The sequence below is a fragment of the Vanacampus margaritifer genome, chromosome 3 (assembly GCF_051991255.1).
Source record: "Vanacampus margaritifer isolate UIUO_Vmar chromosome 3, RoL_Vmar_1.0, whole genome shotgun sequence".
In the NCBI taxonomy this organism is placed as follows: domain Eukaryota; kingdom Metazoa; phylum Chordata; class Actinopteri; order Syngnathiformes; family Syngnathidae; genus Vanacampus; species Vanacampus margaritifer.
Window position 1 is genome coordinate 6,455,075 of NC_135434.1, and position 17,426 is coordinate 6,472,500.

The 17,426-nt window shown below is 41.0% G+C and overlaps 1 protein-coding gene across 3 annotated transcripts in view; it reads left to right on the top strand.

Moving 5' to 3' along the window:
* The window catches only part of arb2a (ARB2 cotranscriptional regulator A), a 170,658-nt gene that overhangs the window by 9,578 nt on the left and 143,654 nt on the right, over nt 1-17,426 (top strand). For all 3 annotated transcript variants that reach the window (XM_077561614.1, XM_077561615.1, XM_077561616.1), the window contains exons 5-6: nt 6,893-6,958; nt 8,389-8,580. In XM_077561614.1, coding sequence (XP_077417740.1) covers nt 6,893-6,958; nt 8,389-8,580 — 258 coding nt within the window. The remainder of the gene's footprint in view (nt 1-6,892; nt 6,959-8,388; nt 8,581-17,426) is intronic.

The window sequence follows — 17,426 nt, forward strand, 5'->3', positions numbered from 1 at the left end:
AATGACTCGAATTCCCTTTTCTTCCCGTTTCATTTACTGATGCGTTCCTCTGTCTCTTTGCTAAATTTCAATATTTGGCAGTTGGGGGAAAAAAAAAAGGACATCTGTGGTTGTCTTGCCATGTTTAAGTAGGACAAATAGCAAAGCTGTAAAACCACTCACCTTTTCTATCACTACATCACATAGAGGCTATTATTATCCACTGTCTTAGTTAACCTAGGTTTATGTTACTCCAATGTATTTTCATCGCATCTGCTCTCACGCAGTGCGAATTGTGTGAGTGGTGTTGCTGAGTGCGGCGGGGTCACCTCCGCCTGTGTCGGTGTCAGTTGTAGTCTAATTCCTGCGATTCGGTGATGAATGTCTCTGATGGAACACGAGCATGGGGCCTGGCCCAGATGGAGCTCTATTAAGCTGTTAATAAACGAGGATTCTTCTCTGCTCTGCCGGCATCTGTGACATGGAAGGCACTTACAAATTTGCAAACACATACACACGCACACACTCACACAGCCAAAATATTATAATGAAGTAAAGCAAGCCAGATGGCTGAATTAGAAAGCAGTCTCGTTTTCTCTTTATCTCTTCCTCGCTCTCGTTTTCTTTCTGCCCGTCTCTTCCACACTCTGCTACCTCTCTCTCTCTCTCATCATTCGTCTCTGTCTCCACACTATGGATAATAGCTGTTGTCATAGTTCTGACCACCATACTCGGGTTTACGATACTGCTCAGTGTCATGAAAGTTCCTGTAAAGTGAAAACAAATACAGTATGTCTCCTAAAATGGGTTAATGTTGTTAATGACCCTGCCAAATTTTGGAAGAAAAAAAGAGGAAAAGATCGCCAAGTATGAAGCTCTGACCTGGAATGCGAATGCTACTTCAACTAGCATCTTTCTTACACACCCCTACATGTTTGCTTAAAAAAAGCCTGTGGTAACTGGGCTGTAACCCACCGGGTCAACGCAGAGGGCTTTCCATGCCACGATAACGGATGCTAGCCACCAGTTAGCTCGCAAGCTAACCTGGGCTCTTCTTGGCTGGTGGACAGGCAGCGGGCTAGTTCACGGTGTTACCTCCTTGCTTAGGAATTATTAAAATAATGACACCAAGCTGTTCTGTTAATCCAGGGAAGATGCATTTTCTTGGTGTAGGCATAGCTAGCTACTGAAGCTAATGAGGCGCCGTAGTCATAGAAAGCCATGCCCCCCAGAAATCAGGAAAATGTTTTTAATCCTGGAGATCCCACAGGTTCAAATTTGGCCCCTATAAATTCTGCTACTCAAATAACAAAGACCTTTTTTTTTTTTTTTTTTTTTACAAATTTAACTTCAAAAGTCCAGAGTGCCACTTCTGACCTCTGCATGGGGCCATCTAGTGGATGAATATTGCACTTACATGAGCCAGAGTGGTGGTGACAAGATGGCTGGCAACATGCTGTTTTTTTGAGCTGGAAATCAATCCAAACAAAACCATCTTCTCAGCAAACCATCAGATGGTAAAATTGTGTTTTTTTTGTTAATCTATTTCATATCATGTTGCAGAATGCCTAGGAGTATGTTTTATATATATATTTTGATAAATTAGCAACTCTGAGCTGGTTAAAAAAAAAGGGTTAAAATTGAAAAAACATATATTTTGGTGTTCAGTGAACTTATAGCAGTCATTTAATGTATAATTCATAATTTTCCAAAGAAGAAAAGGGTTCTTGGGTTCTCCAGGGTTAAATAACAGTTTAACAATACTTTAATTATCCACAGTTGAGTACTACATGGTACATTTTCACTTCAGCAATTACAGTATTGTCAAAGAAACAAATCTCTGATTTTACTTTACCACTTTAATCAAAAACACAGAGTAAGTAACTCCCTTAGAAAGCTTTGAAACCTAAGCGTCAGAAGACACCAAACTAGTCTTGGAACATGCAAAGTTTCTTGAATCATCCAGAACTAAAAATACATATGCATATTAATGCATACAATAAATGGCAGCTGTCTGCCCTTCCTGACTCACCATCATCATCATGATCATCTTCTTCCAGCTGCACTTTAAAATACTGGCAAGAGGAAAGCAGGCACTGTCTCACAAAAAAAAATGGTTGCAGGGCGAGGTGAATTAGATTGGAAAGAGAAGGGAATCCTACAAAGGGTGGGGAAGGGAGGTTGTCAGCGCTGGTCGTCGCAGTGCTGGCATCTGTCGCTAGCGCCGTCGCCCACGGTGGCATTCGCTACTTTACTTTGAATTAGCCCGCTGCTGGCTTCTCAGTTAACACCTGAGGAGGTCATTATGAGACTATTAGGGGAAGAGGAGTGGGAGCGAGAAAGAGGAATATCTTATACCGCCTAGTGTAAACAGTCTGTCAGTCTTGAGAACTTTCACTCCCCCTGGAGATCCCTCGCTCCTCAGACAGAATGACAGAGACCACATGGGAATAATGCCTGGGCTTTCTCTCTCTCTCTCTTTGTTTCCCGCATGGACTGACAGATCACAAATTCACAACACCAAGCCTTATTTTAATACCACTTTCTGTTGGTACACATGACTGACTTAAAATAAACAACTTTTTTCCATTGCCTAATGCTCTCTCTCATTCGTACAGTCTCTTTCTCTGAGTATGCTTTGTTGTTGTTGCCACTGTTGTGTTGTGTGCATTGTTTGGGGGATTTTTTCTTTTTTTTTTTTTTCATCCTCTCTTCTAGTTTTTTTTTTTTTTTTTAAGTACAAATGCTTTCCTGAGTGTAGACAGTGATACAGAGCACCTCCACGGATTCCATTATATAAATGGCTCTTTTGCCATTTCTTGCTCACCAGTTTGTTTGGCTAAGTGGCATTTTGAGAGTGCTGGGCGACACAGATGAGATGTGCACATACATTGAGAAATGCGCATTACTACCAAGTTTCAATGATTGCTGTTGTATTTTAGGGATTGCTCACAAAAAGGACACTAGTTTGTAGTCGAGCAACTTCTATGTCGTTGCCGTTAAAACAGTTGATCACTTTTGAAGCTCAGTTTCCATTTTTTTAAGCAGTTCTTTTTGGTACGGCATCATTCTTTCACACATACTGAAATGTGCTTGTAAAAGATAATGACATACACGTGGGTGTGAGAGTAACTAGGTTTTCATGACAGTTTTTCCACAAAATAAAAGGGATATTTCTACAATTTTAATACAGTACAATTTCTATTTTCGTAACGTCCTGTCGCGAGATTTTGTAATTCTGGTAAAATCTCATGAAATGCTCTCTTGCGAGGTTTGTTTAATAAGACCTCTGCTATCCCCTCAAGAGGTAGTTCCCACACAACGCAAGTGGCTAGTTGTACTTTACTTACTTTACTTCCGGCACATGTGACCGGGTTGGGTCAGGTGACTCGAGGAAACGTGAAAAATGTGTTTCCATTACACTTTGCGATAATCTTTCCTTTTTTTTTTTCTAGAGAGCTCAGTATTGTTCATTCGGTAATTTTACCGATTTGACATGTCAGCATCATTGCTCTCTCTTTTTTTATTTTATTATTTATTTTTTTATTTTTATTTTTTATTTTTTTGTATGTGTATGTGCGTGCGTGCATGCGAGTGTGTGTGTGTGTATTCATTAGTTCACCTATAACCTATTAAAAAATCCCATACCGTTCCCCTAAACCGGACACTTCCAGCCAGAGTCGTGAGGCCAGAGTCGATAATCTTTCCGTATCAACATGTCTCAAAAACCACCTCATGAGAGCCCAAAAACTTTTTTTTGCCACATTTGAGTGTTTTTTCGAAAGTTTCCATTACCAGTTTACTATTGCACAATTTGCATTTTGTGCAATCCTGAGAGAAGAGTTTCAGTAGTATATGAAAGAGCATTTCACTAGTGTGTGTAAGACATCCGTAATGATATCCCAGACGGACCCACATAGGACCACCTCCTTTTTGCCTCAGGTGCGGTCAGACAAGCCAGACGTGACTTGTTGTAATCACTTGAAGACGCACACATTGTTGGACGCACAACAACTGACACTTGCGGTATGAATGTGGGGAGGTCCGTCTCCATCTCTGGTGAGGAGTTTAACAATGTAACCACTTGCAGTCTCCATCAGCATTCCTCATTAAGGCTTCAGCCTGGTGTTTTATGAAGAGATTGTTATGTGGATGAAGAGTTTATATCACTGCCCAGCCACTTCAAGGACTCTTATCAAGGCCTTGAACTGTACAATATCCACCCCCGTCCCCTTCATCTGTGCAGCCTTCCACTGCTCCTCCTCTCAGCTGTTCACAACAGTGGGAGCTGGCACCAGATTCTTTCCTTCTGGGGATTCCCATCACATCGCTCCTCTTTTGTCTTCTCCTGTTCCTCTGACTGAGCTCTCCCTTCCTTCTGGATCCCTCTGTTCTTCTTGTTTTCATTGCCCCAATGCTTCTTCCCCTTGCACAAATAAACCGCAGACACGGAGATGACCACGGGCCACAGCAGGCCTAACTCAGGTTCTCACACAATTACGTTCGCAGTTTTCACAGATAGGTTACTGGAGACATTTGGGGTCGCTTTGTGTTGTCTGTGACTCACCATCGATTGTCAGCTCGAGCTTCATAGTGTTGTTTCTCTGCGTCTACGCTCAAAACAGAACAGTCAGTCCAATGGTATTGAGGATTGAGTCTTTGCTGTAGAGAGATTCCTGATGAGAGCCAAAAGTCTGAACAAGCGGGTGACTGAGAAGCTTATATCATTGTACTTATGAGTACTGAGACACAGTCCTCGTAAGTCCCATATAACATGTGCTAATGTGTATGATTGTGAAGTTTGTCTTGAGATAATGTTTTAACACATTTTTAGCAGTGATGACTGGGATGTACAATTCTCTTTCATCATTGATTGTCCCGAGTTTCCCTTCCTCTAAAATTCATCTCAATTTATTTTCTGCTCATAAAATGCTGTAACTAAGCATATATAATCGCACACAGCCAGTATTTATTATTAAACATATATTTTAAATATATTTGTTCCATATCCCCCCCCCCCTTTCTCCATCTATTTATTTTCTCTATGAGAGGATGCTCGGCCACCTGCGGCACTGAGCAAATAATGTAACGTATAGCGCAGATGAAATTTCCTTCAATGCTTATTGATGTTATGATAAAGTAGCACACCGAAGCCCGAAATCATTTAAGTCTTCATCAGTCCAGCTGACATTTTAGTGAATTAGCTGATGGAGACTGGGTGGGTTGGGGTGGGGATGAGATGTGGTTGTTTTGGCTCTGTTAGCTGTTTTTCACTATAGGGTCAAATAGTAGATCGATCGTCTCATTTGGTCCGACGGGTGGCCTTTGATAGGCTATCATAAGGCTAATATGTGTCTGGTGCAGATATTATTTGTGCATGCTCTTCATAAGCAGTAAATCAAGTTAGCATTGAGGTTTTTTTTCTGCTTAAAAAAGAACAGTGGTTTCGTGATTCAGGAGGATAATCAAAGCTATTATTGCTATCCTGAGTATCCTCCACATGTAATTTCATTATAAATGTGCTTGAATTTCAGAACATACAATTCAGTCGCCTGGTGAATAGATGTTTTAACCTCAATCTTGAAAGCTGCACTTTTTTTACTAATCATGGGACTGAAGATGGTCTTAAACAAACATGTTTTCATTTGACATTTTACCCTTTTATGAGTTTACTTCAATTCCCTTTGCCCTGCTTACACGCTTCACCTCGACTCCTCCCACCTCGGTTTAGAGCAATTTTCTTTCCACTTTGCAGCAGTACTGTTTCAATAGCTGTGGGAAACGGCAACAACAACAATGGCAAGTGTCTTCTGTATTTATATCACTATGGTAACTTTTATTCGAGAAGAGACGGCAGGACGTTGAGAGGAACCAGTTGAGGTGGCTCGGGCATCTGGTTCGGATGCCTCCTGGACGCCTCCCTGGGGAGGTGTTCCGGGCATGTCCTACCGGCAGGAGGCCCCGGGGACGACCCAGGACACGCTGGAGAGACTATGTCTCTCGGCTGTCCTGGGAACGCCTTGGGGTCCCGTCGGATGAGCTGGCTGAAGTGGCTGGGGAGAGGGAAGTCTGGGCTTCCCTGCTAAAGCTGCTGCCCCCGCGACCCGACCCCGGATAAGCGGAAGAAGACGGAGAGACGGCAAGAAAAAGGACAAAAATCACAAGTATGCAGAATCAAAAGTCAAGGCACAAAAACAGAATAAGCTAGCATTAGCATGCAGTGTGTTTGATATTCCTATCCAGGTATTTGTAAATGTTACAATCTTACGATAACGCTGCAATGTCAAATCTGCTAGAGCAGTGAGCAGCAGTTTATGTCACCCATATGTTTTTTTGGATTATAGGTGGAATACATAAATGAGTTGATTTGAGTTTGTTTTTGGGCTCAGTTGACAGCCAATAACAAGCGTGACTTGGAATCGGACACACTCTGTCGCTGCGGTACCACCACTCGCCCTTGTTTCCTCATCAGGCCAATAGTACAGAACCAAGCTAAGCAAGACAGGGGATGGAAAAGGAAAAAAAAAAAAAGACAAATTGAATAGAAAGTTGTTAACGTCACCGAAGCATGAAAGGCTTGTCCTGGGGTTGGAATGACTCGTATACAAGGTTTTTTAGTGCTGTGGCTGCAGGGATAAACATAACTTACATCAGCCCTTCTCCTGTACTGGAGATTTCCTCTCCTGGCGCTTACAACCAAACACTCTCAACCACATCGACCATGGTGGAAACATGGGTTTTCAATATTGCATTGTTTAATATCTGGGCTACTGTCCATACAGGCAGGGTAAATCTGAATCATTTTATTTATGGTAATGTCTATAATCGGCATTGGAATGATGCCATTAAAAGTGTTTCTAATGTCACATCCTTTTGTGCAATCCCCCCCTCTTCTATTTTTTATTTTTTTTAGATTGTCACTCAGTATGTTTATGAGCTGCTGGAGAAAAAGTGCAACATGACGAAAACAATCCTACCAGTAAGTACTCTTAAGTGAAAAGAGGCTTTTCCCACTTTATTTATGCCCTTGAAGAGTAAGTATGAAAACTGACAAAAATGCATCAGCTTCATCGAGTGATTATGATATTGAGTGCCCTGTTTAAAGACAATGATAGAAATAAAAACATAATGAAGAAAGTAGGATTGTAAGGGCGAAGCCATTTTAGTCTTTGTCTATATCATTTTATCGGGTGTCTGTCTTACGTCCTCTCTTTCTATTGCCCCCCCCCCCCCCCCTTCCTACAGTATGCCCCAAATCTTTGTGTAAAAGCGTCTCCTCAACAAATTAACTTGTTTTGCGACGCGTCATCTCAAAGGCTTGGCGCCACGGCATGCTGATGCTTAATCTGTTTTGCATTCATGTGCTCTAAAGGGGGACTTCCTACTGCCATGGTGGAAATATTCTTTGACCAGATCATCCAGGCTCAGCACACTCACTTGATCCCTTTTATTTGTTGTTGAAAGCATGTTTGCCTCTTTTTTTTGCCCCTATGTAGCCCTCCCCTATCTCTCGCCTTCTTTTCTCTGTCTATAAAAGTTGTGATCATTTCTCAGGCTGCATTTATAGGAATGTTAGCCCTAGCAGAGTTAGCAGCAGCGCTAACAGGGTCCATAAATCAACCCCTAGCTAGGGATTCAGCGCCTTTCATTACCCAACCCCCGTACACATTTACTGGTTTATCTGCCTGGACTATTTATATCATTATTCCCTTGCAAAATGGCTCTGCTCTGCTTTTTGGTGGCCCACCCGCCTGAGTGTATATGGCGCATGCATTTGTATGTTAGCGGTGGGTCCGTCCACCTGCGTTGCATTGAACTTGTGGCCACAGATTTTAAGAAGATTAACTGAAGCCAAGTATAGTGAGAGGGAATGAGGGAGCACCAGAGAATAAAAGGGCAAGATTTTCTCCCCCACTCAGTTGTCTTTGTCTGCTTGGATTAAGTTCTTGCAGCTGCCACCCATGGCTTTTATGGATAGTGTTTGTCTCCTTGTCTCCTAGGGAGTGCATGCACACAGTCACTTATCCCCTTTTTCTGTCTGTATCACTTTCTGTCTCAGTTTTAATCACTCAGAGGCTGTTTGCTTGTCATGATTAGTGCGATGACGCATGTTAGCGTTTTAATGCGTAAAATCCATTGAGGTGAAGGCCGTCGCTTTGTAAACTCGTGCAGTCGATGATACTTTTCACAATCAAGTCTTTCAAGCAACATCAATTGAAGCGCTGGATATAAAATCACGTCTTGACCTTCTTAAACGGAGTGAAACGCTATGATATTTGAAACACTGGTACCGCTTATGAAAGCAATACCCGTAATTGGATAAGTCTAGATATCTCCTGATATAAGAGCTTTTTTGGCGGCGATTCAAACAGCAATGTTGCTAATTATGTTTTCATGTTTTCACATCAGGTAGACGCCACTTTGGATGAGCCTTCTAGTTTTATCTACCTAAGCCCCAAAGCCTTGTCCAATCCAGCCAAGCTACTGGTGCTGATCCAGGGTAGTGGTGTGGTGCGGGCCGGTCAGTGGGCACGCAGACTCATCATCAACCAGGACTTGGACTCGGGAACGCAAATACCCTTCATCACAAGAGCCATGGAGGTAAGAGATGTTGCGAGTATTTGCTCTGTAGGCCTTGTTTCACAATACAAAGCACATACTTGGCAAGCGCTATCAAGGTTGTGACATCTTGACTAGTTCGAGATTTGCGGCAGTGTTGAAAATATCAGGTTATTGTTATTTATTTATATTTCGTAATTTTTTGTTCCAGCATCACTAGACCCCTTTCCAAAAATCTGTAAAAGCACGGTAGACAGTAAACAGTTTTGCGATAAGTGGAATAGACATAGTGACCCAGGCCAATGGCTGGGCGTCCCAAAACTTTTGTCTGTATACTGTATCTGCGAGGTCATGATTTTAGCACTCCAAATTAGGGACGAACCGATTATCGGCCGGGCCAATTATCGGCCTGGCCAATTATCGGCATATATATCGACATCAGCCTTTTTTTTTTAAATATCCGATGGCCGATATTAGATCAGTTAAAAACTGCATGAACTTCAGGGAACTATTTATTTGAATTTTCTGTCAATTTTATAAGAGATGACCTATAAGTGATATTTTCAGATATTTTAAAATTTTGGAAACTTTGATTTACTGTAGAAAACAATAGGGAGCTATTTACTTATTGTAAGTTTTCATTTCACTTTTAATCTAAGACATGCTTATAGTCCTGGGAGCTCTCTGAACTTTTTGTTAGAATTGTAAAACAAATATGTCTGTCGTATAAGATTAAAACAAACAAACATTTTGGAAATCTGTAAAGTTGTTCAATAAAGAAATTTCAGCAATCATAATTGTTAATAGTTTAAGTTTATTAGATTTTTTATTAACCCTGGAGAACCCAAGAACCCTTTTCTTCTTTGGGAAATTATGAATTATACATTAAATGACTGCTATAAGTTCACTGAACACCAAAATATATGTTTTTTCAATTTGAACCCTTTTTTTTTAAACTAGCTCAGAGTTGCTAATTTCTCAAAATATATATATAAAACATACTCCTAGGCATTCTGCAACATGATATGAAATAGATTAACAAAAAAAAAAAAAAATTTACCATCTGATGGTTTGCTGAGAAGATGGTTTTGTTTGGATTGATTTCCAGCTCAACAAAACAGCATGTTGTCAGCCATCTTGTCACCACCACTCTGGCTCATGTAAGTGCAATATTCATCCACTAGATGGCCCCATGCAGGGGTCAGAAGTGGCACTCTGGACTTTTGAAGTTAAATTTGTAAAAAAAAAAAAAAAAGGTCTTTGTTATTTGAGTAGCAGAATTTATAGGGGCCAAATTTGACCCCGTGGGTTCTTCAGGGTTAAATGCCAATATTTTCCATTTTAGTAAAAGTGAATCGGCATCCTTGACAACTAATAATTGGTATCCGCCCTGTAAAAAACATCAGTCCATCTCTATGACACATACAACTGCACAAGCAGTCATTTGCTCAATTTCTTTGCATGCTGTTACTAATCATACTTAGTGCTCTAGAGAAAGAATTGATGCATTCACGTATTCTTGTAAGAATATATATAAAAATCCACAAGAGGAAGGAATAAGACATATTTATTGTTTTTTGCTCCCGTAGCATATCATTTCCCACATTTATATACACGTGTAAAAGCAAGCAAAAGGGGCCCCTGCCTCTCATATTATTTTCATCCCCACCTCTGTTCTCATTTGTCAAGCCTGGCCACCTCTACCTGTGTAATTTCATCGGCCTGCTGTTCAAATTGACTTAGGAGGGGGGTCCTGTCCCCAGCCCTCCCTCCAATACGTCCATCTGAATACCATAAAGACCTTCACTGCTGTGTAAAGCCTCTTTCCTGCTGTGTACAACTTCGGGAAGATGTTTGTATCGCATGCCTGTGCATCCGCAAGGTTTGCTAACCAATGATTCAGCGATCCAGAGACCGTCTTTGAAATGCGTTTACCCGGGGGTTGGGGATTGCAGCGGAAGGCAACGCCGCGCTGCAGAGAGCCAAAGTGACAGGCTGGATATAGAGAACATGGTAGTGCGAGTCTCGCTCGTTCATCATAGTAAACAAGGAAACGTGTTCCTAGACTCTGACAAATCATCATCCAGGCGTTTACCACAGACATGCCTTGTACTGAGGCGTGCGCTGGGTAGACACTCACATACATTTGTAGTCAATTTGCGCTGTCTGCATCTATTATGGGCATGTTTGTGGCTCAGTCTGTCATAGCATGAAATTTGTGTGAATGCTTTTTGAAGTGCGTGTACAAGAGCTGGTGACATCATTCTGTACCATTGAGGAAAATGTCCAACTTCATTTCTACTGAATCCACATGTGTACAACTGATGGGGTTTGTCCTTTCCACTTTTTATTTTTTTATTTTAGAGGGTAGTAGGAGGCTGAGACTGATGCCTGTTGGCATTAGGCCAGAGACATGGGAGGATATAATTGGGACAGCGATCCACTCTGTCAGGAGCTGACACATGGTGACAGCCAATCACACTTAAGACCATCTAAGAGTCACCAATTGACCTGAGCTGTGTGTGTTTTTTTTTTCTCTTTTCCTGCATCAACTGCTATACAATGCTTTGCTACTTTTTTTTTTTTTTTTTTTCTTACACTCTTTTCCAGGTAAATATGGCAACTTTGTTTGCCCAAACTATTGTGTGGCGTTGGGTTTTGGCCACTGTTTTCTCCATATTCAAGTATCCAAACTATCCAATACGGGCTGGGTGGGATGGGAGTGTTCTTGTGGGGTCCCTCACGTCTCACCTTCTGTCAGGGATTTTGACCGATCTGATCTGCTTTGCAAAGGTTGTAGTTCTAATCCATCTTTTGTTGCTTTAATAATCTCGCTACAATTACAGCTTATATGTTGTCTTTGCTGCAGATCATTTTCTGACTAACTCAGCAAATAGGAAATACAGTAAAGCTATTTTAAATAATTTAACAGTTAAAGAAACTTAACTTTGGTTGGATTTTTTTTTGTAAATCATTAATTCAAACATCATGCTATTTGGGTCTATATTTCCGAAGTAATCATAATCACACATGATTTTTTAAGCATCCTTTTTCACATTTAGATTATGTTGGTTTTACAAACATTTGGCAACCATAAAGTATTGCCTCCGGTGCAGCTTTTGTGAAGTTTCTCCTGGGAAGTTGATTTGGAAATTCAAAAGCCTGCAGCAAAGGGTCAACTTGAGTGCACTGAGTGGGGTACATGGGGAATCCCTTTTGGCTTTACAAAATACACCCTTATGATTTCACTCTCACACACCCTGAATTAAGAGCCCTGCTTTGCATGTGCAGATCTATAGTTTGCTTGTCTGTAAGCACATGACTGTGATGAACCACCGTTCAGAAATTCTTAACCATGTTCCTCAACCTTTCCTCTCCTGATGGGCTCACAACTGCCAGTCAGCATGAATATGGGAGAGAATGCTCATCGGGCAAGTTAGCAAGGCCTTTCCCATCACACACATGTATTTTAATATTCAAATTCCATTTACAACAACATGCCACACATAATCAGCTGATTTAGGGTGATGTCGAGATTGAGTGAAGATTGATTCCTCACTTTGTATGTGAACCAATGACTAGTCGTGATGGGCATTAAAAAATCGTAACTATCTGTCACATGAGGTGAGGATTTGGGACCCAAACACAGACAACACACAGGAGTTGGGAAACAGGACGTCTTTATATACAAAAATACAAAGGAGCAGCCGAGAGCAGGGCTGGATTCAGATGAAATGGATGAAAACACTTGATGGAAGAACCTTGAATAAGAGAAACCTCGGCTAAGGAACAATCGACGTACTGACGTTATCCAGTAACTCTCAATAGGCTAATGCACAATTCTATGTGACAGAATAAAGGCCTATATGATCAAATAAGAGTGACTAGGCAAAATAACAGTGGCTAATACCGGACCATAGCAACTGCACAGCATAGGACATTATCACATTGTCATTATAAGGGACATAGTAACTGTATATGACTAGACAAACCCAGAGTGGCTAATATATCTACATCAAACATGGTCACCACAAGGTACATAGTAACTGCATAACAACTGTCAACATCATAACAACAATGACCTCATGACCCAACCCAAGTAGGAACGTTAACAAATACATTTGAGTGACCTCCGCTTCACAGCTAAAGGTTATTTAGGTGCAGTCCTCCTTTAGGTAACAAAGAAATTGTATCCCCCATAGAGCTGTCAAAATTAATTGATTAATCGACAAGTAATCGATTATCAAATTAATCGAGTAATTGTTTGGAGCCGTTTTTATTTTTATTTTAAATTGCCCAAATCCTCTGATGTCAGCATATCAACAGTAATTGTTCACTGAGTTCTGTCGTCCTTGATGAAAGAAGACTGATTATCTTCTGTGTTTAATCAAAATAAGACATTTGCAAACATCTGTTTTTACTTTGAAAATCAATAACCGAACCGGTAACATAGTACAAAATCAACCCACCTTTTTCTTTTTTAAATCACTATATGAATATGATGTACAAAATAAACACAAATCACTGGTTAATAAAGAGTAATCAGGGGGAAAAATGCTTTTGTAATGCCAAATTAAAATTAATCTGATTAGTCGATCAATCCATTGAAACATCTGTTTTTACTTTGAAAAACAATAACCGAACCGGTAACATAGTACAAAATCAACCCACCTTTTTCTTTTTTAAATCACTATATGAATATGATGTACAAAATAAACACCAATCACTGGTTAATAAAGAGTAATCAGGTTGGAAAAATGCTTTTGTAATGCCAAATTAAAATGAATCTGATTAGTCGATCAATTGATTGAATAATCAAGAGATTAATTGATTCTAAAAATGTTCGATAGTGACAGCACTAGTCCCCCAGCATCCACATGAACGTGAACTCCCATCTACTAAGATTATTAAATTTTGCTTGCAGTTACCTTGTTCATACAAAACTTCTTCATGATCAATTAATTGGAAACGGATAAGCAGCCATAGCAGCCATATTACTCCACATTACTAAAATGAAAGAATTTTGTCTGCAGATAAACATACACGCGTGTTTACATGATCACCTCACATCTTCATATTTTGCATCATTTGAAGTCTTTGTAGTGCATAGAAGTGGCGCTACTCCCGTAGCCTTTTCAAATGACAGGTTAGAGCAGCTTACTCCTCGGAGTTTGGGGAAAGAGGCGGAAAAGAGAAATCTGATATGAGGAAAAGAAAGTTGGTGAGGATGCAGGTTTTATGATTGGTTCGAAGACAGCCGAGATGGGGAGAAAGTGTGGCGCATAGAGAGGATTGAAGCAAGAAGAGCGAAATGAGAGGAAGGCGACTGCAAATGGGGTGGGACAGGCAAAGGATAGATGCTAGTATATATAGAGAGAGAGCAGGTAAGCAGAAGGCAAGCTTCTGACAGCTCCACTACTGGGAGAAGGCCTCTTAATGACAGCTTATTCCTTCATGATTTCAATGCTTGACAGTCGACAGGTTTGCTTGTTGCACCGTGGCAGCTGTATCATTACCTTCTGGCCCTGCCTCTGCTCTGCATCCTGAGACGGAGATGGTGGAGGGTGGGAGCTCTGGGCTATTAGAAAGGGTGGCTGGCGGGAAGAAAATCGGTCAGAATAATCGAGGAAGAAGAATGGAAGAGATGGGGTCATTGTGTTTTACAGTAGGTCGCAGTTTGATGACTTTTTATGTCCACCGTTGTCGTCCCATAGATGTCAATATTCTTTGATGTTTCGACATTTATCAGTTAACTGCAAAAAGCTTTGCAAATTAGGTAAACTCATCAAGTGGACCACTTTTGCATTGAGGTCTTAAATTAGTACCGTTTGGAATAATTCAATAATAATTCTTCATTAGGTCTCTGACCAAAGCCACACTCATTTTACTGACGTGAAACACATGCGCAATGTAAATAAGCTAGCTAGCGTTAGCCATGGCTGCTACGTTGGTAGCGTGGCTTATTTGTGCTACTATAACACTAAATGTTATCAATTTGAAGTTGTGTTTTTTGGGGGGGAAGCACAATCAATTGAATATCCAAAAGGTGATAAACTTACCTGTCAACATTAAATGTTGCTAATTCCATGGCAGTTCTGTTTCTCAGCTTTGGTCCCTCCACCTATGTTTTGTTTCGGGATCTGTCCAATTCCTTCTTTTTAACTTTTGTTGCTAGTGAAAGAGGAATAAAATTATTTGTCCTCTTTGCGTGTTCCAAAACTTGAAGACAGATTTAATGTAAGAAAAAACACCTTTGCAAAAATGATTTTAATTTAACAGAGATCTCTGGACATCGTGACAGTCTCCTTTTCATCACTTAACAGGTGGAATTCAGAGCGCCGAATGTGTCTCTTCCGCGTGTAAAATGGCTTCTTATAGTTAAAACCGACCGCCTCTCTTTCATTTGTAGACAAAACATACTCTCTGGGTACTTTTCCATGAGCGATGGCGAAAACAGAGTCCGTGGTGCGTGTTCGAAACAGATTCTGTTCTCAAGGACCAAATGTGTTTTCCAAATGTGAGAAGGAACTTCTAGACCAAATAATATGTCGCATCTTAAGGTCAAATTATACTGAGCTCAACACCACCCGCTTTACACCTCTCAACATGGTTAATATAAAGAATTAAAATGTTAACAATGTGTAACAATGGTTAATATATGAAAATAAAGAATTTAAATGTTAATAATATCTAACACTAGCTGTAAGTGTAGTGTAGTAGTCTGGCCTATCTACACAGATCATTTCGGTAGTGTAATACTTTCAGGTCATACTGATAATTGTAACAAAAATTAAAATTACAAAAGTGTAAATAGTATACTGTAATTGTTCAGTTCTATTTTATTTATTTTTTTAAAGCTGCTGAGAGCAGAAAATCTAATTTTGAATCGCTACTTGCCACCTGTGGCCCAAAACTGAAACGGCACACTTCCTTCTTTGCGTACACAATGCGCGCATGACGTCATATTCGCAGACACAGGGTAGGAAATTTAAACCCGAATCCAGTCTTGCAGGAGTACTCACTGTGAAAAGGTAAGGCGTTAATCTACTAATTAGAAGATGTTTCAGTCATAAGTGGTCAAATAAAAAAAGGCTATTGTAAAGATATATATGTGGACAAATTGTTACATAGAGCAGCTTTAAGGGTGGAAAAAAACACAACCGACAAGTCCAGTTGTCCTCAATTCAACCTTTGTGGAATAAATTGTGAATATGATGAACACAGATCTGTGGCATTGCTTTGCCTCCAACCATCTCACCCCCACTCCCTCTCTCACTGGAGACCCCTTTGGAAAGTGAGAGGGGGGGGGGTGGTTGCTGTTTTCAGAAGGGTGTCAAAAGCCTTTGGATTTGTATCTGCTCTTTTTCAATGGGAGGCTGAATGGGGGCAGTGAGGCAGAGCAACTCAAACACCCCCCCCCCCCAAAAAAAAAATCCTCTTTTAAGTTCTGTCATGTGACCTCCTTCTACCCCCTTGACATTTTTTTTTCTCAACCAGATGATGTCTTTTTCAGCACCTTTTGCTTGGGCCTGTATTGTATCACGGCCTTCTGCGTTTTGAGGATGCCCACCTCTCCATCCAATCACTATTCTTCCCTCCTCCTCAACTCTCATTAGTTGCTCTATTTCCCCCCGAGCTGTGGTTTTGTACGTGTGTGTGTGTGTATGAGGCGATGCGATAACATTGAATGTACAGTGTGTACAGCCTATCTCGGGGCATCAGGTGGCTACAGAGGCCAGCAGGTATCATTCTATCCAACAAGCCTGGTTTAGCCAGAGGACAATATTGCTATGTGTATGTATGTATGTATGTGTGTGTGGGTGGGGGGTGGGGGGTCAAAACCTGTTCTGACTCACTATGGCCTTGTAAGCAGCCGTGCAAGCAACACACACCTACATACACACACGCACGTCCAGGTGGAGCGGTACCAGCACATCCCGCAGCTCAGATCAATGCACTTGACACCTTCAAAGGCGGGTGTGGGGCCTGGACTTGCTCTGGGGTTAAAACCTCTTTTAAATAGCCTCCCGCGGGAAGGCAGCTGTCAATAACCCGCCATAATTACCGGGGCCAGGCCCGCCAAGGGCTCGGCTGCACGGGCCAAATTAAAAATTGATCAGTGGGAGAGAAAACATTATTTTGTGGTGGTATTCCCTGTCCTAACAGCGCTTGCTGCTTCGTATGTGAAACCTCATCAACTGGGATCCATGCTGTATATCTAAATACCTTTTTTTTTTTTTATCAATCTTCAGCCCCCTCCCCATGACCAAATGAATACAATGCAGTGCTGTCTCTGTTGTAAAAAAAATATTTGCATATTAAGTGTTTTTCAGCATGCGTGACAGCAAGTGTGCTTCTGTACGTGTGCAATTGCAGTGCAAGACTGCATGAGCATGCAGCTGATTGTGTACTTTAGTTTTTGTACATCATCCCCGTTGTGTGTGTGTGTGTGTGTGTTTGTACATACTACATTGTGAGGACCAAAATACGTCTTTAACTAACAGATTGAGGACATTTTTGTGAAGTGAGGCCATTTTGGAACTCAAGACCTGTTTTTGAGGGTCAAGACTTGGTTTTAGAGTTTAGGTTTGAATTGGGTTATGGTTGAGGTTCGGGTAAGGAATGGGGGTAGGCAATCATTTTTGACGGTTGGGGTTAGGTGAAGGGGCTAGGAAATGCATTATGTCTATGGATGTCCTCACAATTATATAAGTGCAAGTATGTGTGTGTGTGTGTGTTAGCGTGTGTGTTTTTATGTACACTTTGTAGCGGTATATTGATTGTGTGAGTTTTTCTTGGCAGGGAGCCTTTGTTTGACAGTCAGAGGACGATATTAAGAAGATATGTACATCCTGAGGCTTACTCCAACTCGCTAATGTTTCACACAC